The 26,100-nt window shown below is 35.5% G+C and overlaps 2 protein-coding genes across 2 annotated transcripts in view; both read right to left on the bottom strand.

The window, feature by feature from the left end:
* The window catches only part of sik2b (salt-inducible kinase 2b), an 85,616-nt gene extending 83,720 nt beyond the window's left edge, over positions 1-1,896 (bottom strand). The window contains exon 1 of the mRNA XM_022675039.2: positions 1,314-1,896. Coding sequence (XP_022530760.1) covers positions 1,314-1,451 — 138 coding nt within the window. The 5' untranslated portion in view covers positions 1,452-1,896. The remainder of the gene's footprint in view (positions 1-1,313) is intronic.
* Positions 1,897-8,070: 6,174 nt separating this feature from the next.
* On the bottom strand, positions 8,071-23,703 carry laynb (layilin b). Its single transcript, XM_022675046.2, has 7 exons — positions 23,481-23,703; positions 19,278-19,572; positions 16,060-16,214; positions 14,974-15,021; positions 12,961-13,032; positions 11,136-11,253; positions 8,071-9,817 (listed from the first exon to the last, which is right to left on the bottom strand). The coding sequence occupies exons 1-7, from the start codon at positions 23,557-23,559 to the stop codon at positions 9,508-9,510; spliced, it is 1,077 nt and encodes a 358-aa protein (XP_022530767.2). The 5' UTR covers positions 23,560-23,703; the 3' UTR covers positions 8,071-9,507.
* Between the last annotated feature and the right edge of the window lie 2,397 nt (positions 23,704-26,100).

Below are 26,100 nucleotides of genomic sequence, written 5' to 3'. Positions count from 1 at the left end.
CACCAAAATGTGTATTACCACAACTAGCTACATCTACCAAATCAGTATAAACCATATTCCTAGACAGAAGTCATAGAGCTTCTACACCAAACCATTCTGAGAAGCCAGCTGCTGCAAAAAGAGAATGCAAAAAGAAGCATGAGAAGGTCTACCAAAGTAGTCTACCACCACCACCACTCCAGTATAAGCCATAAACATCATGAAAAGCCAGCTACTGTTGCAAACAAGAAATTACAAGAAGAGAAGCATGGAGTAAGATCCACCAAAATATATGTTACCACCATTAGCTACAACTACCAACCAGTATAAACCATAATCCCAGACAGAAGTCAGAGAACCTCTACACCAAACACAATTCTGAGAACTACAGAGAAGCATGGAAAGGTCTACCACCACCACCAACACCACACCATAAGCCTTAGCCTCAGCTCAGAGAGCCTCTACACCAAAGATAACTCAACACCTAGGACATTCTGAGAAGCCAGCTGGTGCAAAACAGAAAATGCAAAAAGAAGCATGGGAAGGTCTACCTGTTAGACACCACCACTCCAGTACATTCTGAGGAACCAGCTACTGCCTAAAACGAAGCTGCATGAAGATCCACCAAAGTGTGTATTACCACCACTAGCGACAACTACCAGACCAGTATAAACCATAATTCTAGGCAGAAGTTATAAAGCCTCTTTACAGATACAGATTTCAGATACAATTCTGAAGGAACAAGCATGGAAAGATCCACCAAAATGCGTTAGTTACCACCACCACTCCAGTATAAGCCCTAATTCTAGACAGAAGTCAAAGAGCCTAAGTTATACCAAACACAACTCTGAGAAGCCAGCTGCTGCAAACAAGAAGATGCATGGAGAAGCATGGAAAGATCCACCAAAATGTGTTGTAGCACCACTGGCTACAACTACCAAACCAATATAAGCCCTAATTCTAGGCAGAAGCCATAGAGCCTCTACACCAGACCCAATTCTGAGAAGCCAGCTGCTGCTGCTTTAAACAAGAAGATACAAGCAGTAACTCCAGACAAGCATGGAGAAAGGTCTACTACTAAAGTGTTAGCTAGTTAGTTAGCTAGCTTAAATAGCTTATAACTGCACAGAGAGCCTGGAAGAGCTCCTCTATACACACGTGTGTCTTCAGACAACCTGCTGCTCTGATGTTCCTCAACATTGTAACACTTCAAGAGAGAAATGTAGCTACAGGACAACAAACAACAACAACAGCAGTAGCAGTAACAGTAACACACTCTGGAGCAGAAGTTGCTGCTGTTTCTCTCCACAGTCTGGGCTGATACTCTCACTCACCTCGGTCTTGGTGATCCGGTGTCTCGCGAGCTTCACCACGGCGAAGTTGCCCTTGCCCAGAGTGCGCTCGATATCGTAGAAGCCCACCCGGACCGGAGCCCGGAGCCCTGCTTTCTGGTGACAGTCAGCCATGACCATGCTGTTCGGCAGCAACACACTCAGTGAGAGGGGGGAGATAGATAGCTACACACACTCTTACACACTCTTACACACACTCACACTTCTTGCACAGCCCCAAGTCACAGATAACGAGGCAGCGAGAACACGCTGTCTACCCCTCCTCTCCTCCACCTCCTCCCTCTCCTCCTGTTTTTAAAACACGTCTGCTGAACATTAGCTTAAAATAAAGACCTTAAATAATAAAAGACGACGAGGACAGCAAAGGCTTCAGCAGCCGGACTCAGAGAGAGAGAGAGGGAAAGAAAGAAACAAGTCACAGCATGCTCTCTCTTTTTCTCGTTCTATTCTTCTATATCTCTCTCTCTCTCTATTTCCCCTCTCTCATACAATAGAGCTCTAATGTTTCAGCTCCATTAGCCCGAGTGCACGAGCTGGACTCGCTCGCGCGAGGAGCAGGAGGAGGCGTCCTGTTCCCTCCGTTGACGTCCATTGACGTCAGAGCCTATGGGGGTATTAGTGGAGGGGGCGGGGCTTCCGAGCCCTTCAGCACGCCGCTGCCAACTCGTTGCCACGGGCGACCCCGAGCCTCCTCTTACGTCAGCGGTCAGCTTTAACGGCTCTGGGGCTGAACTGGAGTGAATGATCGCGAGCGCCTGGAAGTTCGGTTCAGTGGTGACGAATCGATTCACCGACTCCCGCGATTCACCGAGTCGAACGTCCAACGATTCAGCGACTCGTTGATTCACTCACACGAGCGGATTCGAAATGATTATGGCCACTGAATTATTATACCCTTTCAGACCTGAATTATCTCTATTGTTTTTTTAAGTAAAGAAAAATATAATAAGCTGATTTTTTTATGATCTTTGGTACGTTTTTAGTAGTTTTCTTAATTTAATTTTTTAGTTAAATTGTTTTTAATTTTGGTTTGTTTTAGCCTAAATTTCTTTTATTGTTTCTTTCTTTCCTTTCATTGAATTTGTATGTATTTGTATGTATTGTATGGTTTATTTATTCATCTGTAGTTGCATTTGTTTCGTTTTATTACCTTTGATTTTTTTTACATATGATTTTATGATTCTTTATTTACATTGTTTTATATTTTTTATAATATCTTATTTTTTATTTTTATTATTTATTTAATTTTATTTTATTTTATCCCTTCCCTAAGTATTTGCTCGGCTGCATTGTTTAAATAAAGGTTGATTGATTGATAAAAAGCCTTAGAATTGTTGACTACTCACTTAAAAAAAGGTGTTGGAATTTTTAACAAAAAAAAGGTGAAGAAAAACATGGAAGTCTTGTGTGACATTTTTTTTTTATTTTGTTAAAAATTACAATAATAATAAAATTTATCATATGTGTTTTAGAGTCAAGCAAGTGTTAAATTTTGTAATGTATTTATATATAATATCAATAGTACACAAAATATTACACAATCCAATAAAATAAGCATTAATTCCGAAATTCATTCTGAAAATTAATATTAAAACAAATACATAAACAACAAAGCACATATCAAACACAGATATATTCGTATTAGTTCATTTATTTAATCATATATGCATATATTTAAGGTAAATCATTCACAAACGAATTGATTCACCGAGTCGAACGTCCCGATTCAGTGACTCGTTGATTCACTCACACGACCCGATTCGAAGTGATTATGGCCATTGAATAAATGTAAATGTTTTTTTTATTGCATTACATCTTTTAAGTTTGATGATGGAAAAACAACCTTAAAACAACATTTATTTAACATTATCTAATAGGTACTGATTAATGTTGAAATTCCGACATTGAATTAACGTTTATTTAAAGCTTTTGAATGGTTGAGGCTCTGAATCTACACTTACAACAATGCTTTAGGAGAAATATGCCTCCCACAAATAATAATACTAATATATATAATTTTTAAATGTCCCATTATGCGCTGAAACACCACAGTAAAGGCTATAACAAATAAATACAGACAAGATATAAATTTTAATGTAAGTAAAATTTAATACAAAAGCATATATATAAAACCATAACATTAAATTAATGTTGAATCAACATTAGCAAAGAAAAATGTTTAAATGAACCTAAGTAAGGTCGTTTTCCATTTTGCACTGTAGTTTGTGGTGAATTAAAGTGAGCAAAACAAAATCACCACGGCTGAATTTATCTGAACTATGAGATAACTATGCAATATAAGTAAGAAAGTACAATTTCACACTTTTTTTTCTATTTTTTATACTTAAAGTAAAAAAAAAACATAATTTTCTATTGTTGTATATCTATAATTATACTACCATAATACTATAATCCTATAAAGTGAGAAGTACAAATAAAGATCTGAGTTACAGCAGAGAAGCCTTAGAAATTACATCATAAAAAAGTTAAATTAAGACTTAGAGAAATGCCAAAAAAATTACACTTATGTTTAACCTCCAGCAAAAAAAATATAATATTAATAGCATCATGCATCATGATGCATTAAAAGTGCATCAAATACAATCTAAAAACAATATTTGAGAAAAAAGGCTTAAAAAAAGAAAAAAATGAAAGAAATTAAGCTTTTATCGTTTCTATTATTTATGTGTGTAAATTATTATTTTTCTTTTTTCAAAGGCAATTTTTTGTTCATTTGAATGTGTTTTTTTATGTAAATAAAAGTAATCTAAATAAAAATACTTAACATTTACAGGGACTGTTATCAAACAGCGCCATCTAATGGTACCACACATCACTGCAGCTTTTTGTAAAAATGAAACGAAACACTTCAGTGCCTTTCTTACTTTTTTTCTCTTTATACAATAGTGAGAAAACAGAACAACCTAAACTATATGAACACTGCTTGTTTGAGGGCACATCATAAAATTTCTCATCCTTAAACTCCTTGAATTACACATCAGTTTAATAGCAGATACTGAGATATTATTGAGAGAAGATACTGATTTTATTGAAGCTAAACTGCTAAGGTGCAGTTTAAACGAATATATTGAACAGATAACCAGCTAATTACCACAGCTATAAACAAACGCTGTCTCTGCTGCTGCTCCATGCTGTTTACACGCAAAGTCTGTGCTGCGTTCACTGCTCGCAGCATTTCAGAGCTCAGTGCAGCATCACACTGCAGAATCTTCTCACTATATTCACTTTCTTACTCCCAGACCAGATCTCTGACCAATCAGAGAAGACGATGTGCTCACCTGGCTTATTGGTGCACATTTTGGTGCGTTTAGGTTTATGCCTGTGTGAAATCAAACCAAACAGAGAGAGAAAACTATACAAAAACAAACTTATCAACTGATCCGAACCATAGAAACCAGAAGAAAACGCTCTCAGAGGTCCTAAAATTAAAACTAAGACAAGTCTAGAAGTCAAAACAGGAAATATTAGTAGTTATTTAGACGGTATGAATTTTTTTTAAATGTCAATCACCCACTGCAATCTGTTAATTTATTGTTTTATTATAAGTAAAATGAGGTAAAATGATTTAATATGATATAATTTCAACACAAACGTCTGAAGCAAGTCTGATGTTGTAAATACAATAACACTGTGAGCTCTGGAAAAAATTAAGAGACCACTTTAGTTTCTGAATCATTTTCTCTGATTTTTGTTCATTTTGTGACATTGTTGTTTTATTCTATAAACTACAGACAACATTTCTCCCAAATTCCAAATAAAAATATTATAATTTAGAGCATTTATTTACAGAAAATGAGAAATGGCTGAAATAACAAAAAAAAAGAGGCGGAGCTTTCAGACCTCAAATAATGCAAAGAAAACAAGTTCATATTCATAAAGTTTTAAGAGTTCAGAAATAATCAATATTTGGTGGAATAACCCTGGTTTTTAATCACAGTTTTTTCATGCATCTTGGCATCATGTTCTCCTCCTCCACCAGTCTTACACACTGCTTTTGGATAACTTTATGCTGCTTTACTCCTGGTGCAAAAAACTCAAGCAGTTCAGTTTGGTGGTTTGATGGTTTGTGATCATCCGTCTTCCTCTTGATTATATTCCAGAGGTTTTTAATTTGGTAAAATCAAAGAATCTCATCATTTTTAAGTGCTCTCTTATTTTTTTCTAGAGCTGCATCTTTTAAAAGCTTAATGGAAATAAGCTGTTATGAAAACAAAGACACGTTAGCTACATCAACAGTTATGTTTTCGTTAAAAGAACATATTACACATATGATTTATGACTTATGGTTATTGCATATTTCTGGAGTAGTTCATGGCAGCAAACATTTTTTTATTTTTTACATATAACCGCTTGTCAAAACCCATATTGAAAATGTTTTATATTTTTCAGGAATAAAATTAATTTCTACACACATTTATCTGGCAGATTTTCTTTTACAACAAACAAAACTGCTGTGTCCCAAACCACACCACCCCACACTACATATACAAATATAAAAAATAGCACACAGCCATTTATTAGTGTAACATTAGTTATTAGATAAAAGTATAGAGAGAGGTAAAGTGTGTCTTTACCAAACACATGTCTGAGAGATGAATAGGAAGTATGATGAAACAAGTCTACCAAACTTTGTAACAGATTTATCAACACATATTGTTAATGGCACTCAAAAACCTTGTATTTTCAAAAGGACAACTTTGGTCCTTTCATCATTAAATGCTGAAACAATATAATCAAATTTAATATACAGCTCTGGAGAAAAATAAGAAAGCACTTAAAAATTTTAATTTCTTTGATTTTACCAAATTGAAAACCTCTATAATATAATCAAGAGGAATATGGATGATCACAAACCATCAAACCACCAAACTGAACTGCTTGAATGTATTTTTGCACCAGGAGTAAAGCAGCATAAAGTTATCCAAAAGCAGTGTGTAAGACTGGTGGAGGAGGAGAACATGATGCCAAGATGCAGAAAAACTGTGATTAAAAACCAACCAGGGTTATTCCACCAAATATTGATTTCTGAACTCTTAAAACTTTATGAATATGAACTTGTTGTTGTCTTTGCATCTTTTTTGTTATTTCAGCCATTTCTCATTTTCTGCAAATAAATGCTCTAAATGATGATTTTTTTTATTTGGAATTTGGGAGAAATGTTGTCTGTAGTTTATAGAATAAAACAACAATGTTCATTTTACTCAAACATAAACCTATAAATAGCAAAATCAGAGAAACTGATTCAGAAACTGATGTGGTTTCTTTAATTTTTCTCCAGAGCTTTATATACAAAAATCAAAAACAGCTAAAATAGAGATACAAGGTTTTTATATGTCATTGATGTTACACGACCAGACTAGTAGTCTTTTAGTATTATTGGGCTCATCAATATAGCATTTTATTGATTTGATTCAGAGATATATTTTCACTTAATGGGCTTTTCATACTGTCACACTGAAAAATGTGATAAATGTGTCCAATTCTAGGCTTGTTTGGGAGGAGCTTATTATCTCTGGTTTGTTTTCACACACAAGAACTCCAAATTTTTTCACCAGTAAATGCCTGATAATGCTACACTTTCACTGGACTGGAGTTACTGTAAACTCAGATTTATGGTAATGTGATAAGTGATGAGCATCATTTAAAAAAAATGAACCAATGAAAACAACAGATGTCAGAAGAACCTAAAATCAGTATACCTAAAACCATGTATACCGAATTCACAGAGCCAACGCATCAGGGATATTGTAAAAGAATAATGTAAAAACAAATTCTGGATTGTATTTCATTTAAAAAATGGATGCAAACATAGCAACTGATTGCTTTAAGCAGATTGTAAAAATGTCACTTACATGTTAAGTAGGGTTGTAAGAAAATACTGATATACTGAAATATCACAATACTTGGTCCCACTTTATAATAAGTGTCCCTAAGTGCTATGTAGTTACACAGTAACAATACATGTAATTACAGTGTAACTACTGATGAAGTACACATTGTTACAGATTAACTACAGATGTACAGGTTATGTAATTACACATGTTTACTAAGGTTAATTTCGACTTGTGTAAGTACCCATGTGTACCAGGGTTAGTGTACTACACATGTAATAGAGGAAGTGTACTTACACATGTGTAACAATGTGTGTGTACTTACATATATGTAATAGTGTGTGTGATAAGTTGAGTTTAAACTTATCCAACAGCTATTGTCTAGTATGTAATTAGGGCCTATTGAGTACACACACGTTGTTACACATGTGTAAGTACACTTGCTCTATCACGTGTGTAAGTACACTCACCCTGGTACACATGTGTACTTACACAAGTCAAAATTAACCTTAATAAACATGTGTAATTACATAACCTGTACCTCTGTAGTTAATCTGTAACAATGTGCACTTCATCAGTAGTTACACTGTAGTTACATGAAGTGTTACCATGTAACTACATAGTATTTAAGGACACTTATTATAAAGTGGGACCCAATACTTAGTTCAAAACACAGTATTGATTTTTAATTAATAGTATAGATGTAAAGACTAGTATTAAACAGTGGTTCATTTAGTGTTGTATTCAAACTACGCCAACTAGATAGCATAAAAAGTAAACAGTTTCTTTTTCTCAGTCACTTATAAATACACTGCCTGGAGAAAGAAAACTCTCATATTTCTATGGACGGCCTTTAGCTTTGATTGCAGCACACTGTATTCACTGTGGAATTGTTTCAATAAGCTTCTGCAACGTCACAAGATTTATTATTTATTATTCAATCCAGTGCTGCATTAATTACATTTTTCACCAAGATCTTGCAGCAGCATTGATGATGGTAGAGTCTGACCACTGCACAAAGCAGCTCTTCTCCATCCAGCACATCCCAAAGATTCTCAATGAGGTTAAGATCTGGACTCTGTGGTGAACTCTCTCTCAATCCATGTGTGAAAATGATGATCTTATGCTCCCTGAACCTCCATGCTCTCTTTCACAATTCCAGCACCATGAATCCTGGCGTTCTAGTCATCTTGGAATATGCTCGTGTTCATCAGGGAAGAAAAAATAAATCCATTGATGGAATAACCTGGTCTATATTCAGTATATTCAGGTAGAGTCAGCTGACCTCATTCTTTCAGCACATAGTGTTGCTGAACCTAAACCTGCGGAGACCAACTGCAGCATCAACCAACCAACCCCACATCATTTACTTACTTAAATCTTAAATCCAGGTGGAGATTTTTATTTTGGCCAGGCAGTGTATTATAGTGTATTTATTTATAATATAAAAGTTCTCCTAAAATTTGATTTAAACCACGGCAACAAATCTCCTTGCTTAGAGTAACGCAACATATTGTGATCTTTTGAATTGTAAACCCTGCATCATCATTTGCATCACATCGTCTAGTGTCAAGTTTAAGCAGAATACTGACTGCTTTGATGATGAATAGCTTATATTTATGTACATATAGTATACCTACATGGGAATCTCTTGTTGTAAACCTTTTGAGAACACCAGTCCAAACAACTAAGAGGAAACTGTGCCAGTGTTTCCCTCACTGTAATTTCATGGAACAAAGGTAAAAAAAGGTGAAATGTTGAAAGTTTTAGGATGTTAAGAGCAGGATTTCTTTATCCATTCGGAATATCCAAGCTAAGCAAAACTGTCTCTTTTGTTTTTTTGTCTTTTTTGCCTTTGAACTAAGAGACAAATGATTCCAAAATCAGAACACTGTGAAAAACAAAAGGGGACTTCAATGGGCATCCGCTGGAGAAGGCCCTTTCTGAGGTGGGACTGGACATTGTTCATACAAGCGCAGGAGCAGGAGGGTCAGGGCACTATCGTGAGACTTTCCGACCGGACTCTCCTGTTCCCGGACAGCGGCGGCCGCAGAGGAAGCTGCTATGAGGCGATGACACCTCGATATATCTCTTTGTGCTGGGTTTTGGAGACCTGGGCTTATTGTAGACCAAAAGCTCCTTCATATGATCCACTCGTCCTTCATGTTAGGTCACTACAGGGCAGAGCCAAAAGAGTCCAAAAGCAGAGATGAGACAAGAGATAGAGGTCAGATACAGGGTTTTAGCCTGGTTCCAGCCGGGCACAGCCTGGCGGAAGGGTGGTCACTCAGTCTGGCTCCCACCAACAGACCCTGCCAGTATTCTCAGTATCCATAAATGTCATTATCAACCCATCCTGCCTCTCCAGCCGCCGGACTGCGGCAGGTCTCGTAGATGTCATTGGTGACGAACCCTGCCGAACTGCCCGGCACGTTCTCATAGTGATCAGAGGGTCCGCTCGGCCCCCTGACAATAAAAGTCCTGCTGATTTCTGAGCTCATGTATTCCAGGTGGGCCACAGGTTGATTGGCTCTGTGAGCAGGAGCACGACTGCTGTTGCTGCAGTTTTTGAGAGCTCCAGCAGACACCCACTGCCCAGGAACTGCGTAGATATCATTCTGCTCCCCCTTTCTCCTGCAGCGACACACAATTATCAGAGAGAAGTTTGCATAAAGACAGATACAAACGACTGTATTCTCTTAAAGTAAAAAATGTAAAACCTTTAGTATAAATATAACCAATAATACAAACCCAGACTCGTCAGACAGTGTTTTTTAATAATAAACTGTATTTTTCTCCATGATAATGTGCACTTAAAATCCTTTAAACCATCAAAAAAAAGCCGGGCATCTTATAATCTGGTGTGCCTTATGTACGTATAAATTCTACCAGTCAGGTATTAAGGAGCAGTAAAGCCACTGAAGCCGCTGAAGTACAGAGTTATACAGGAGTTTTATTTTAGTTCTCCAGCACAGAGACTTGAGGCTGGAGCAATATTAGCGTTAGCTGTTAACCTCGCTAAGCACTAGCTCTTTCACTCTTTCAGCTCATTTCATATTTAGTCAAACACATGTATTAGAGACATGATGAAAATACTGCAACTTTATACCTTCATTTTACCCTCAGAAAATCCTATTTTCCCATCTTGATTACTTTATTTTTTTTTTTTTTACTTTTTCTTTCCTGCTATAAATGCGCCTACCTTGTCATGGGAAGCTGCGCCACAGGACAATTTTAGTGAAAACATTGTCGATCTACAGCTGCAAACATTTTGAATAGTTTATGGTGACCCTGTTCTGTTTTTAAAGATATGTTTTGATTTATTTTTGAATATCTGAATTACATTGATATTTTAATACATCAGGGTAGACGCAGCATAAACTTTACCTAAGCCAAATATGAAGAAAATATAAGAAATATTAAGTGAAATTGCTATTGTTAATTGCTGAACATGCAGCAAATGTCTTCAGTCTCTGGAAAATAAAACGCTTTAAAGTACTAATAAATACACTGGGCACCAGCTGCTACGCCAGGAGGCAGGCTATGTGGCGTCTATGTATACATATCTATGTTACTATCAGTACAGTGATGGTGACTCCCGGAGTTAAAGCTAGCATTATGGGATGTAAACAGTGTTTTTTAATAAACTTCTTGGGCACTTTTTAAGTTATTAATGCCTCGTTTTAAATGTCAGGGCTCTCCGGATTCTAGCAAGGAGGTGTGGAGCTACTTTGAGCTGGATAACGGTGTAAAAAGCGATTTATCAGGGTAAAATATGCCCCGAAGCAGCTGTTGTAAAGAGCGCTGGGCAAAAAGCACAAAATTGCTGGATCTCAGAAAGCTGTGGGAGAGCGGAGGTGTGCTATTCAACAAAGATTAGCACTCTATCATGTTTTAATACACCAAAAGTCCATTTTGCATTAGAGATCTCCTCTAATGGAGTTATACTCACTTTTTAGACATGACTCTATAGCAGAAGACACCAGAGACCACCAGTATCAGCAGCAGCAGGACAGGCAGTGTAGCCAGGAGGATGTAGTAAACATTGATGGTGTCGTCTGAAAGAGATACTAAAGAGAAGAAGAGAACAGACTGGAGAAAACTAACAGTAATATTAACATTCATCCATATTAAAGCAGAACTCCAGCAATTTTGTGCAGTATGCCCAAACAGGCTAGAATGGGTTTTAACGGGGCATATTTTCCCCCTGCAGATAAATCGCTTTTTACACCGTTATCCAGGCTCAGAGTAGCTCCATACGTTATTGGTAGAATCTAGAGAGCTCTGACATTTAAAATGAAGCAAAAAGAACTTTAAAAGAGTAGAACAAGCTTAGTAAAAAACACTAGGGGTGTCACGATTCTCTAAATCCTCGATTCGATTTTATTTCCGATTTGAGGGTCACGATTCGATTCAATTCTCGATTTTCTTTTTTATTATATATTTACATTTTATTATTTTATGCCTCATAAAATTTAAATAATATATTATTTATTATTATTATTATTATTATTATTATTATTATTATTATTATTATTTATTAATATATATATGGTAATGCCATCTAGTGACTTTTTTGGTAGCAACAGTGTGCACTATTAAAACTGCAACGTGCAACATAAAATAAAAAAAATAAAAAAATAGGAACAATTAAAGCCTTAACAAACTGAACTCTATCCTACTATAACAGTTAAACATGAAAAATAAGACTCGGTCCCTGAGAATTACAAGTTTTTTTCTTTAAGAAAGATATATTATTAACTTTATCTGAGAGAAAGTTGTTTTTTTAAGTCAATGGAAAGCAACAGGTGTAGTCAATCATAAGTTTAAGATTTTTAATCCACCTCACTGTGATCTATAGTCAGTGTTCTCAAGTCACACTGACACACGCATTTCAGCGAGTTCACACGCTCTCACCTGCGCGCACCCACCCCTCCGTCAGATACAGATACAAAACCTGCGCGCACCCCGACCCCCCCCCCCTCCCCCGTTGCACAGATAAAAAAACAGTGATCACACTCCCGCCGACACTCAAAACTTGAGAGCCCTTTCTTTAATTCTATAAGTCCGTTTTCAGTTTCTCCTCCGTGGCTGAAAGGCAGCTGTTCTCTGCCTCTCACACAGCAGAACTGAGGGCGGGCTCTCTCTATTTACATGAATAGGATGCGCTGTGTTGGTGCTGCCCCATTTGCGTAGCGCGCTGCGCCATTTGCGTAGCGCGCTGCGCCATTTGCCTAGCGCGCGCGGGAGGGATCGTCGATTCTCGTTTTGACTTCGATACTCGAGACCATGACCTCATTTCGATCGATTTCGATAAAATATCGAGATCGTGACACCCCTAAAAAACACTGTTTACAATTTGTAGCGTAACCTAATGCGTAACTTAATCTCCGGGAGATGTAGCTATAGCTACAGGTTGTAAACAGTGGTTTTAATAAGCTTCTTGTGCACTTTTAAAGTTATTAATGACTAATTTTAAGTGTGAGGGCTCTCCAGATTCTAACAATAATCAATATTGTTAGATTTATCTGCAGGGGCAAAAATATGCCCCATATCATCCATTCTAAAGATGTTCGGAAAAACTGCAAAAAATTACTGGATCTCAAAAAGCTGAGGGAGAGCAGAGGTGTGCTATTTAACAAAGGATAGTACTCTTAATTATGTTTTACTACACCCAAAATCAATTTTACACCGGAGTTCTCCTTTAAACTAAACTTTTTTTTACTTTTTCTTTTTTATTAGTAAAATACATGTTATTGAACTGGTGCACTTCTTACCTGATGATTCTGAGAATCCTGTTTTTATCTTTTCATAATCCAGTGTGACAGACTGAATTATTTTGGGTGCAACTGAAAAAAAAAAATAGAATTAATTGCCATTAATAAATGCAAGAAATGTAATTCATCTTACTTAATTTAATAAAAAAATCATGAAATCATGAAAATGATCAGGGGTATCAAGGGTGCACAAACTTTTTGATACCCCGGTTGATCTCCATACAATTGGTAAAACCTTGTACAGCTACCCAGTGTATATGAGGGTTAATAACATGTTAAATGTCCAAACTAATGTTTTGCATAACCTGTGACAGAAGTTCTTGCTATAATCAATGATTTCACCAAACATTAAATAAACTTGTTAGGACAGAAAAGTATTTATTTTGAGTATTTGATCACTTCATGGCAAACAAAAAGAATAATTTATCTACTGGACACTTTCTGAACCACTAGAGGTCCTCATAAGCACTAAAATCTACAGTCTAAACATGTGCTGTATGTAATTATTTAGAATTACACATAGTTTTTTTGGCATCTTACTGGCTGACAGTTTGATTCAATTACTCCCAAACTCTCTCTGGAATACAGAAGACATTTAGTATTTATGTGCAGTAATTAAGACTGCACTCATGTGCATTGCATTGAGTCATTTTAGAAGGAATTTAACAGCAATTGCAAAATTCAGTGGGTGAGATGGGTAAACGAATTCACTCAGAGTAATTTAACCTTATGAAACCCTGCGTCCTCATATGAGAACATTACATTACTGCTTTTCTGCGTCATAAAACAAATTCATTTGTTTGTTTAAAACATACAGAGACCCTAAGATGACATGTTTAAAAAAATCTTGGCCACGAAAGCATCGGAATGAGATCCTAATGGGTAGCCACGACTTCAGCCCTATCCGGATGGAATTCGTTTCTCAGGGGGATGTCTGTGAAAAATATTTCACACTTCTACTCAGTGATAAAACTCCTGCATCCGGACTGCAACTGAAAAAACAGGAGGAGCAGTGAGGTTTTTTTAGGCTTACTCAGTCACATGACATCAGTAGCGTTCAGTAGCTCCTCCATTTCCACTCGCTGTTGTGTTTTTACATGAATCTCCGTGGAAACGTGCGCCCAAAGTGTAACTACGGTGTGCAGCAGTGGACAAATAGCTATTTTATTAAACGAGAGGAGACGAAACTCAGAGATGTGCGTCCAGACGGGACTAAAATTGAAACAGTAAATAAATTAAAACAGTAGATAATTTAGCCTGTAATTTTCTCAAAGGACGTCTGAGAAAAACACGTACATGGTCGTTCCTGACAGGAATAAAATCACAGAGGATAAAAAACCCACATAAAAAAAAATAATTACCCCAGGGTCAGGGTGTAATATAAAATAAAATAAAAATTTTGCCGATATTATTGTGTACGATACCTTATGGCACACCCCTAATGTAGAGTCACTGCTTGTGTTTGGGTAATAAATATTTATAAAATAATGAAAAAACTACAACATCAATTTGTCCAATCAGGATTTTGTCATTTGTGAAAATTTTAATTTTTTTTAAAAAGTATATTTCTACTCTTTTTTTTTTTTTTTAACATTTCTTTAAAATGTATTTGTAAATGGACAGAGGAGTTATAGTTGTAGCTAATTTACATACAGTTACATTATTGTGTTACATATTTGAAATGATTTTAAAGTTATGATTTATTGTGTGTAGTCTAGTTTTGTGGAAAGAAAAAGATTATATATTGCCATGTCAGTAGATTATTAGAAAATACACTTTTTGAATTATGTTTTACATTTTCTCTATATAATAAATTAATATAAATAAAATGTGTAGCAAAATGACACAGATAATTCTATCCTTAAGGATTAAACTAATTAAAATACACAGGCAGCAGTCAATACTATATATTTTTTTTTACTAATGGTATAAACTGCTGCTGATGAAGGACTAGTCTCCACTCCCTCTGCAGTAAATGAAATGGAGTAGGAGGTGATGCACTGCTGTGTTTACCTGTGAGAGCAGTGGAATTTCCTGCAGGAGTGGGAAGCAGAGCCTTTTCTAAACACAAGAAGAGACAGACAGACAGACAGACAGACAGACAGACAAGCAGAGAAGAGCTTCAGTTCTGGAATTAATCTGGCAGATCTCTCAGCCTTATAAACTAAACGACTAGGGGTGTGACGAGACACTAATATCACGAGACGAGACGAGACATGATACTGGGTTCACGAGAACGAGACGAGACGAGATTTAAAAATACAATTTGAAGAAAACGTCAAAAATGAAAAATGAAACGAGTTTTATTTGACGAAATCATATAAACACAAACTTATCAGACTGGTTTCTCTCACACATTGATTCTATAAGAAATAAGAATAAAGAATAAAAATAAAACTTTTCTAGGTCTTATATAGTGCAAACAATAAGTGCAAACCACAACCAGTCATATTAGGACTATGGTTTGTGTTTTTTTCTCCTAAATCTCTTGTAATTTAACTATGCAGAACCATAACCAGTCATATTAAGACTATGCTTGAAGTGAAACAGAGACAGAACATGTTATTAAATACAGTACAGAGCTAAGGGATTAGTACAGCTGCCTATGAAACAGTCACGTGTAGGATTTACTTACAGTATTTATATATGGTTTGTATCTTGTTGGTCACTCTGTTACTGTTTATTGTTTCCACTGGAGCCAAAATGCAGCCAGACATGCAACTTTAAAGGGGGTATGCAGCCTATGCGACGCACTGAAGGGGGCGCCAAATGAAAGCCCCAAATCATTTTTTTCTCAGGAGAAACAGCCAATCAGCTTGCTGGTTTTGCGGAGCGCGGTGAGCTAGTAATGACAGAACGTATCTCCTCCACCCCCTCCTGCATACACCACAAACAGAACGTAGTTGCACTCCTACTGTGTTGCCAGATCCCGCTTAAAAAGTTCACACTAAACTAAAGTTTTTTCCCCGCGAGACAGGTTAAAGCTTGACGAGAAATATCGTCACGTTTAATCTTGCGAGATCCCGTCACACCCCTATCATCGACTGAACTGTAATGAAACTGTAATTAATATCTTCAGTATTAAACACCTGAGCTCACCTGAGTACTTGCATATGAAGTTGTTTTTGATGTTGCAGTGCGTGTCGCTCCACTTAAAGGTATAGAGGGCTTTCAGAGAAGGCTGATTGGTGGGTTTGTGGTTTAGAGAAACACAATGTTCATTCCCACACGAGGGCTCACTCCACCTCCAGTTCCTGAAACAGAAAATACAGACAGTGCTCTAAGTTTCTGCTGCAAAATGTATGTAGTTGAAAAAACACTATACAGCTCTGGAAAAAAATAAGAGACCACTTAAAATGATGAAAAACCTCTGGAATATAATCAAGAGGAAGATGGATGATCACAAGCCATCAAGGCAAGCTGAACTACTAGAATTTTTGCACCAGGAGTAAAGCAGCATAAAGTTGTCCAAAAGCAGTGTGTAAGACTGGTGGAGGAGGAGAACATGATGCCAAGATTCATGAAAACTGTGATTAAAAAAAACAGGGTTATTCCACCAAATATTGATTTCTGAACTCTTAAAACTTGTTTTCTTTGAATTATTTGAGGTCTGAAAGCTCTGCATCTTTTTTGTTATTTCACCCATTTATGCATTTCAGACAAGCAACACATTCCAAAAAAAAGTGAAAGAAGAGGGTATTTCTATATATGTTTGTGGCTTACTCTACTGTCAGGCTTTAAATGATTATTTCTTTTTTGTTATTTCAGCCATTTCTCATTTTCTGCAAATAAATGCTCTAAATGACAATATTTTTATTTAGAATTTGGGAGAAATGTTTGTAGTTTATAGAATAAAAATTTTTTTTTTACTTAAAATATGTATCTATATCTATAATTATATATATATATATATATATAGGGTTGTAGACGATTATCAAGTAGGTGAGACGGTCTCAAAATTAGGGTTTGTATAAATGTTATAAAACTAGTAACAGAGCTTAATTAAGTTATAACCTGTGGTTGAATTGCCAATTGAAGATTGATGATTACGGACTATGAATTAAAAGGTATACTTCTTTTTTATTTATATATCATTTATTTTTACCACAGAAAGAAGTATAAAAAGGTAGGGACATATGTTTTTTAGCCACTTCAATATGCCTTTTTCATATCATCCCTGTTAATAAAAAGTATTTTCTCAATTTTATAGACCCATTAACACTCTACTAACACATACTGTGCATGAAGAAGATGCAAACTGGTGAAGGATGGTCTAGATACAGATCCAAACTGGATCAGGCCGACCCCAATCAACTGACCTAAACTCAACTGAGTGATAAAGATATCATGTAGGCTATAAATTATGCAACAAAACTCTGCAGTTATCTGATTCTTCAAATAAACATGCAGACAAGTTCAGAGTAAAAGCAGAACAAGTCACATTTTTCTCAGATGGAAAAAAGCATAATCAATTGGTGCTCTGTTGTAATAGATGCAGACCAGGTGAAAAAAATAAAAAAATGCATGGCTACGATTTTTAAGGTGAAAATAATAAAGCTTGCTTTTCTGTAAATTAATGCCAATAAAGAAACTGAATATTACATTAAAGCTCCTTTAATCCAAGGAAAATCTTTAGTAAGAAAATGGAGAGAGAACTGGTTTATTTTCATTTTTACCTCTGAATGAATGATGGTGATATTTTGGAGTCTCTTGCAGCGAGACATGCTATAATACGAAGTAAAAAACACTTAATTCTCATACTAAAAGCTGATTGGCTCAGACACGGACAGTATGCAGATCAGTTTACCTTCCTTACTCAGTCATTTTCTGCACAGCCCCTGAGAGCTGAGAGCCTTGTTAATTGTGAAACAAAAGGACTCGTGGCCACACCTTAATTATCTCATTTCCACACCTTAATTATCTTGTTCTCACTTACTTCACACAGATTGATACCTATATTTGGTCAGAATAGACATTTATTAGACAGTCAATTAGACACATTATTGCATATACCCAAGTTACATTAAAAAAAAACGGTGTTTAAAAAAATGACTCTACTGAATTAAACAAACTACAAATATTATGTTTGATTTTTGTTACTAATTTATTAATTAATGTTTTTTTTTTTTTTTTTTTAACTAAATCCTGTTTTCGAGTGCAATAAAGGCAGAAAATAGCATTGGTATATTTGGTTCATCACTAAAAAATAACTCAGGTGTGAATAAGGGTTAATAAGTCATGACCAAGCCTTAGGATCTCTTTCTTACTCCTTAATAAGTCATGGCCATGCCTTAATAATCTTGTTTCCGTGTCTTAATTATCTTGTTCCTATGCATTAGGATCTGGATCCCACGCCTTTATAAGTTGTGGCCAGTCATATATATATATATATATATATATTTTTTTTTTTAACATGATGTCATCTTAGGGGCTCCATACAGATGTTCAGAGCACAAAACAAAAGCTTATATAGAGTTACAAAGCAACACTCTATACAAACGCAGAAGTTAAAGAAAGTGTATAGCAGAGTTCTTTACAGACACCTTATGAAAACATTTTTAGTTTTTTCAAGGTTGTTTATCTAGGTGCATAATAAAGCTCTAGAATACATAAATAAGAGAGCACTTCCAAATTATGAGTTTCTTTGATTTTACCAAACCAAAAACCTCTGGAATATAATCAAGAGGAAGATGGATGATCACAAACCATCAAACCACCAAACTGAACTGCTTGAATTTTTGCACCAGGAGTAAAGCAGCATAAAGTTATCCAAAAGCAGTGTGTAAGACTGGTGGAGGAGAACATGATGCCAAGATGCATAAAAAAACTGTGATTAAAATCCAGGGTTTTTCCACCAAATATTGATTTCTGAACTCTTAAAACTGTATGAATATGAACTTGTTTTTCTTTGCATTATTTGAGGTCTGAAAGCTCTGCGTCTTTTTTGTTATTTCAACCATTCCTCAATTTTTCTTATTTTCTGTAAATAAATGCTCTAAATGTCAATATATTTATTTGGAATTTAGGAGAAATGTTGTATGTATTTTATATAATAAAACAAAAATGTTCATTTTACTCAAACATATACCTATAAATAGATTCCTTGCTAATGGTAACGTCTCCTATTTTAACCCTGCGTTCACACAAGCAGGTGACAGAGTGACACGCGACCAGTCAGTCACTTCCTCTGATGGAAGAATCCACTCTGTAGCAGTGATTTAGTGCCATGCAGTGACAGAGCAACAAGTGACACATAAAGTCTCTCTCTTTTTTAGAGGATAATGGTTTAAAAAAAGAGGCAGCAGGCTGAATCATACCTGAAGGTGGTCTGGCTGTAATCTAGCCAGTAATACTGTGCAGAGCAGTCTCCAGTTCCCGAGCCTCGACTCCTTCTCAGCCCAATCCAGAAATCTCCATCAGCGGCCCTCAAGCCCTGAATGAAGTTCTCTATCAGCCTCTGTTCGTTCTCCGTCTCGATGCTGAGCAGCTCTCCATCATCCTCCTCCCTGCACGTCTTCCTCGCCTCTTCAAAGCTCACTTTAAAGCGGCTGTCGTGATGGTGAAAAATCTTATAGCATGGTCTCTCAGTCCCCCGCCGGCATATCCTCTGACCTAGCATGAAGAGGATAATCAAGATGATCAATACGATAATGCAGATATTCTAGTAGAACCTGATGACCTCAGTAACGTTTAGGTCGGTACTGCACTGTCCTGTCTGTTAAATTGTCTTACAGTGGATAAAAAAAGTATTTAGTCAGTCACCGATTGTGCAAGTTCTCCCACTTAAATTGATAAGAGAGGCCTGTAATTGACATCATAGGTAGTAGGGGTGGGCGATATGGCTCTAAAATAATATCACGATATTTCAGGGTATTTTTGCGATAAGGATATACTTGGCGATATAGGAAAACAGAAAATTAATTAATTAATTTCAGGAATATAGTATAAGAGTATAACAGAATAATCATAATGTGGCGAAATAAATAATACAGCATAAAATAATATAATGCAGCAAATAATATTGCAGAATATTTAGTGCATGCATATAAACTGCAAACTAAAACAATTATACAATAAATACACCTAAAGCTTCACAGTAAATAATAGACTACTTTTAAGACAGAACAGCCCTATTATCACGATATGGATTTTTAATATCACGATATTTCTGTGTCACGATATATTGTATACGATATAATATTGCCCACCCCTAATAGGTAGACCTCAACTATGAGAGACAAAATGAGATAATGCAAATAACGGTGGAAAAAAAAAAATGATTTGGTTAATAACAAAAGTTCATTTCAATACTTTTGAGATGTTATATATCCTTTGTTGGCAATGTCAGAGATCAAACGTTTTCTGTAAGACTTTACAAGGTTGGCACTAGGGGTGTGCAATATCGTATCGTATGTGATATCGCCAAAAATGTAGAATATCGTGAACGATATTATACCCTGAAATATGGTGCCATATCACCCACCACTAATTATCATCAGGGTACTACTTTTTTACTGTTTTTATTAAAAGAAAAATCAACACTGTTCTCATTTCCCATTATATATCTGCTAGAGACAGATTATATCTGTCCAGTATCATTTATTTTACTTTAATCCTGGATATATGGAGATATTTGACATGGATTATTATTAGTATCATGACATTTTGGATCATCGACTTCTGTTACAAATCTGATAAAATATTTTTTTAATATCTCAGTTAGCCATATCATATTGCATGCAATAATAAAATTCAAAATAATTTTTCTTATTCAGTGTTTTATCATATCGCCAAAAGTAACGATATCGTGAAAATACCATTAAATATCGTGATATTATTTTAGAGCCATATCCCCAACCCCTAGGCACACACTGTTGCTGGTATGTTGGCCCATTCCTCCATGCAGATCTCCTCTAGAGCAGTAATGTTTTTAAGGCTGTCGGGGGGCAACACGGACTTTCAACTCCCTCCAAAGGTTTTCTATGAGGTTGAGATCTGAAGACTGGCTAGGCCACTCCAGGACCTTGAAATGCTTCTTACGAAACCACTCCTTTGTTGCAGTCCTGGCAGTGTGCTTGGGATCATTGTCATGCTGAAAGACCCAGCCACGTTTTATTTTCCATGCCCTTGCTGATGGAAGTAGGTTTGCACTCAAAATCTCACAATACATGACCCCATTCATTACAATCATCCCGATCCCATTGCAGAGAAACAGCCACAAAGCATGATGCTGCCACCCCCATGCTTCACAGTTGGTATGATGTTCTTTGGATGCAACTCAGCAGCATTCACTCTCCTCCTAACACGACGAGTTGTGTTTGTACCAAACTTTTCTACTTTGGTTTCATCTGATCATATGACATTCTCCCAATACTCTTCCAGAACATCCAAATGCTCTCTATCAAACTTCAGACGAATTCAATCAATTTGACCCCCCCTGATCGAGGAAGATTAGCAGTGGATCCACTTTCTGATTTTCTGATTTTTTTTTTTATTTAGTCTCTCATAGTTGAGGTCTACCTATGATGTCAATTACAGGCCTCTCTTATCTTTTTAAGTGGGAAAACTTAAAAAGAAAACTTGTATTTATTGTATGTATTGTAGTGTTATAGTTTTATGTTGCACAATTTGTTGCACATTTGCACTTTTATGTTTGTCTATTGTACTGACAATTTAAAGACTCTTGATTTGACTTGACTTGACATACTGTTTAAGATGGTATACATATTGTGATATTGACACACCATGGGGCTGCTTTTAACTTTTAAAATATCCCTGTCCATCACTGTTCATCATACCAAGACATAATTAGTGTTAAAATAATTCCTTAACAAATTATCCTTGTTACATTTAGCAAATTAAATTGTGCTCCTAATTTTGCAGAAAATGCCATACTTGAATCTTTTATCCATAAAAGACGCGTCCACTTATTTAAAATATATATATATTACTTAATTTTTTTTTTTACAGAACTCTGACCCTATTTACAGAATGTAGGTGTACTGAGTTAGTTATCGAGATAAAAGTAGCTCCTTTCAAAAGTGTATTTTTTTACTGATCTGTTTCAACCAGTTTAACAATACAAGAGATTTAATTAAATGTTTTATGTTCCATATAACTAGTTCTGCATAACGATTGCCAGAACAAACTGTCAGAATACAGTCATGTTCCCACAAAAAAAAAGCTATATATATATATATATATATATATATATATATATATATATATATATATATATATATATATATATATATATATATCCGTGAAACTACAATGTGCACCAATTGGGTATTTGTACCAAGTAAACTGATTGTGAGCATGCAATATGCTTATTTATATTACACCATACTATTATAAGCTACACTTTGACTCATACAAATACAAAACTACAAAAACAATTTTAGCTACTAATCCTGTATTGGTTTATAAAAAATACTGTATTTCTGTAACTTTATAATTATTTATTATTTAAGTATTGAAGATAGGACTTTGGCAATATAAGGTAAAAAACTGATAAAAATATTGTTCAAACTTTTTACCATTTTATGTAATGATCTCTGTAATGAACTTCAATTTGTAACAAAGGCTGTAAATAGTGTATACTGAAACATGTTTAAAAAAGCCACATCACTTTTATTTCAATCTTCTTTGATCACTTTTAGCACCGTTTTTATTTCACTGTTATTATTTTTAAGCTAATAATTTAGAGAGACCATAAGAAATCTTTCCCTAATGTCCGAAGCCCAGCAAAACATCAGTTATATAAGTATTAAACAGTTGCCAGTATGTGAGCTAGACCCAATTAAATCATATTAAGCATAATGCATGTCTCAGTGTATCTCACTCCCACACACTGTAGTTAACTTTCGGACCCTGCGTCTATTGCAATGGACATAATGTATTTTCTTTATTTTTAAATGTTTTGTTGTGCAGAACACTATTTAAAAGCTGTTGCCCATCAGAATAGACCATGAACCAGCAAATGAACAAGTTTATAAACAAATGAAACAGATTTAGAATTTTTTTAGAATAATGTTTTTTTTACTGTTTAGGGATGGTTCATGAAATTTAAATATGAAAAATATACAATATTCCACATGCAATAGAAATAAAAAAAAAACCTATTCAATATTTTATTTAATTTGATTTCTTTGCTTATTTCTTTTCTTTGCTTCTTCTTTTCTGTGCATTCTTACATTTTTTTCCTAACAATGGAGATAATTCAGGTCTGAAAGGGTTAAGTTTGCTGGTAAACGAGGATAAAAGCATTAAAAATGTTACTGTAACAACAGACTCTTTGATCTGCAGCTCTTAAAATGCGCTTATTAGATACATACTAACCCTAACCGAGTATAAAACACTTTTTACTCACTTCTACTGGGTTTAACAGCTCAAAACTCGAGTTTTAACACGAATTTGAGCTCAAAAACACCCAAACTCACATGACAGCTGGAAGTGAATAGGCCTATTGACCGCTAGCTCTTCTCTCTACAGACCAGAACACACATCCGGATACTTACTGGCGAATCCCCCTTTTAAAGCGCAGCCTGGAGGAAAACAAAGAGCCAAAACGGCTCCAATCAGCTTCATAAAATCCATTTCTACATATTCTGCGTCCTTAAAAACAGGCGTAGCTCCCAGTTTGTGTGCGGTGTGTTCCCGGAGAAGCTCCTCCAGAGTTTCCAGTCTGACCGAGTCCAGGCTGAGGGAGGGCTGAGGGGCTGAGGGCTGAATTTGGCGTCTTTTTGAAAGTTTTCCGTTCCACCTTAAAAACAGCTGCGTTTATATTAGGGCGCGTGCACTGGCGCCTGACTGAGACAACTGTGCCATTTAAGGAGGACCGAGGAGTTGGATAAGAAGCAGTGAGGACATGCTAACTAACTGCAGCACAGCAGCAAACTATAATAAAAAACATCTAACTGTTAAAATGTTACTTTACCTTCTGTTTCTTATTATTCTGACTTTATAATGGAAAAGCTATGGTATAAATTTCACTCTTTTGGTCAATAATATTCAAAAGCATATCAAAATTCAGAATCAAATTGATTGACCCATAAATGAGATTGACCCATAAATTCCAATTCAGTTCTTAAATTTGAATTTAAATTGTGATTGTAAACAGAATTGTGAAATGGAATTGCAATTTGAATTCAAATAGCAGGAAGTAGAATTAGAATTTCATAAAATACAAAGGAATTCATGACGTCCATTGTAACAAATTGCCTCAACTAACATTTTTAGGTTTCTGGTTATTTGAGGCCAAGCCAACTAGAGCTTAGATTGGGCTCAAAATATTCAGCCCGACCCGTACCCGATTTAAAAAAAAAAAGCGTTAAAACTGAGCTTTTAAAAAATAATTTCAGGCTGTTTAAATAAGCAAAATCTGTTCAGAATCATGTTAAGTAACATTGCAACACTGAAGAAGCATAGACCTATTATTTAAGAAAAAATGTTTATTAAAAACAGATCTCTAAAAGATGAAAGAACAAACAATGCGAACAATGATCCACAGCCTAAACATCAGTTAAATTAGGCTGCAAGAATTAATCTAGTATAATTTAACATGGTTTAAGAATAGAACATAATTTCTAAACAAACTATTTCTTTATATTGAGATTATAGCCTAAATGCAAAAACACAAAGAACACAAAAAAACAACGCCTACGTCACAGACTATTTTCTTTAGCCTGACCCAACCCAGCCCGAGGAAAGTGGCTGAGTTTGGGTCGGGCCTCGGTTCAGGTCAGGTTCGCTCACTTACTGCACATGCTCAGTTTGACTCTTTAGTTAAACAGGGTCTACTGAGCATTTATTTAGGGGTTTTTACATGATGTTGGTCACGCTATTTGCAAATTGGGCGTGTCCTCCCATCTCTCACTCTCACTCCTCACAGGCTGCTGCTGCTGCTTCTCTTGGGATTTATATACAGTATGTGTTATATAATAGTTAACTATAGTCTGGCCTCAGTGTTTAAGGCTATAAGAGCAAGTTACTGTGTTTTGTGTTGTTGAGTGTATGTAGACTACTGGCTGGGTCCAGCTGGTCATATCTGCATTACCGCAAGTTTATATGACTGACAGTATGACATATATGTAATATTCATACATTCTCAGTTGATAACTTTAATTAACAATGAATATAGTGTTGTGTTCTTTATGTGAGTCTGATTTATACAAAACATGTAATTGACACAAGTTAATTGTTTTAGTTGATCTTAAAGGACAGTCAGCAGAACTTAAATGAGGACAGCTAAATACATAAAGTGAATTTTTAAGTTGGTGAGACTTAATAATAAAGTTTTTATGCATATAAAAAAAACCTATCTAAACTAAAGATTTATAGTTGTTTTAACTTTGTTTTTAACATTTAAGTTAACATTTAACTCAGAAATCTAGTGCAGTAAGTAAGTGCCTACAAATTTTGAGTTGTCTCAACTTTTTCATTGTTCCAGTGTGAATGTTCTCTAAATTGTCAGCTGGGACCCTGCCAGTCAGTTTGCATTACAGTGGGTATAATAACTGGTGGTGGTGTTATTTGGGTGGTAACTGGTCTGGACAGAGTGAAAACTCTGTCCAGAGTTGTGCTGCTCGGCCAGTTTGGAACAGGAGGAAGCTGGCGAGGAAGGAAAAGCACATTTTTGTCAGCAGCACATTTCCTTTTTTCCCCTCTTTACTGTTTATTTATCTGTTCTTTTCATTCTCTGTCATTTCCTTATTAGACCTGTTAAAGACAATAAATACATTATATAAGTACCATCATAAAAAACACATATATACTGTAATGAACAACATTATTTCTTTAAATTTTTTATTGGCAAGTCTTTTCAGTTTACATCATGATAGAGAGTGCTCAAAACTCCAAACAAACCACACTAAAACACCTCTTTCAATTAATCTAATTGCAATTAAGTAAATGCATGCATTTCACCAAACTAGCTGTTTCTCCTTTAAATTTGACATTTGATTTTTCAGACATTGGAAGATTTAGATAATCAGCAGAAATTCCACTGAACAGAATCAATAGTGCATTACAATATTCAAGGCATGACGATACAAAAGCATGAATAATCTTCTTTGTGTCCTAAAAGAAAAGCATTTTTCTGATTTTGGCAATATTTCTCAATTGGAAATAAAAAGCGTG

This window comes from Astyanax mexicanus, chromosome 18 (assembly GCF_023375975.1).
Source record: "Astyanax mexicanus isolate ESR-SI-001 chromosome 18, AstMex3_surface, whole genome shotgun sequence".
Taxonomy (NCBI): Eukaryota; Metazoa; Chordata; class Actinopteri; order Characiformes; family Acestrorhamphidae; genus Astyanax; species Astyanax mexicanus.
The sequence above is the reverse complement of the archived record's forward strand: the minus strand, read 5'-3'. Positions and strand labels throughout refer to the sequence as shown.

What these genes read in the sequence shown, in the direction of transcription:
- laynb (XM_022675046.2), bottom strand. Translation starts at nt 23,559, where the DNA reads ATGGATTTTATGAAGCTGATTGGAGCCGTTTTGGCTCTTTGTTTTCCT. An exon ending in TTTAAAAGGGGGATTCGCCA is followed by an intron (nt 19,573 to 23,480) that starts GTAAGTATCCGG and finishes TCTTCATGCTAG; the next exon opens with GTCAGAGGATATGCCGGCGG. An exon ending in TATAGAGTCATGTCTAAAAA is followed by an intron (nt 9,818 to 11,135) that starts GTGAGTATAACT and finishes GTGTCGCTGCAG; the next exon opens with GAGAAAGGGGGAGCAGAATG.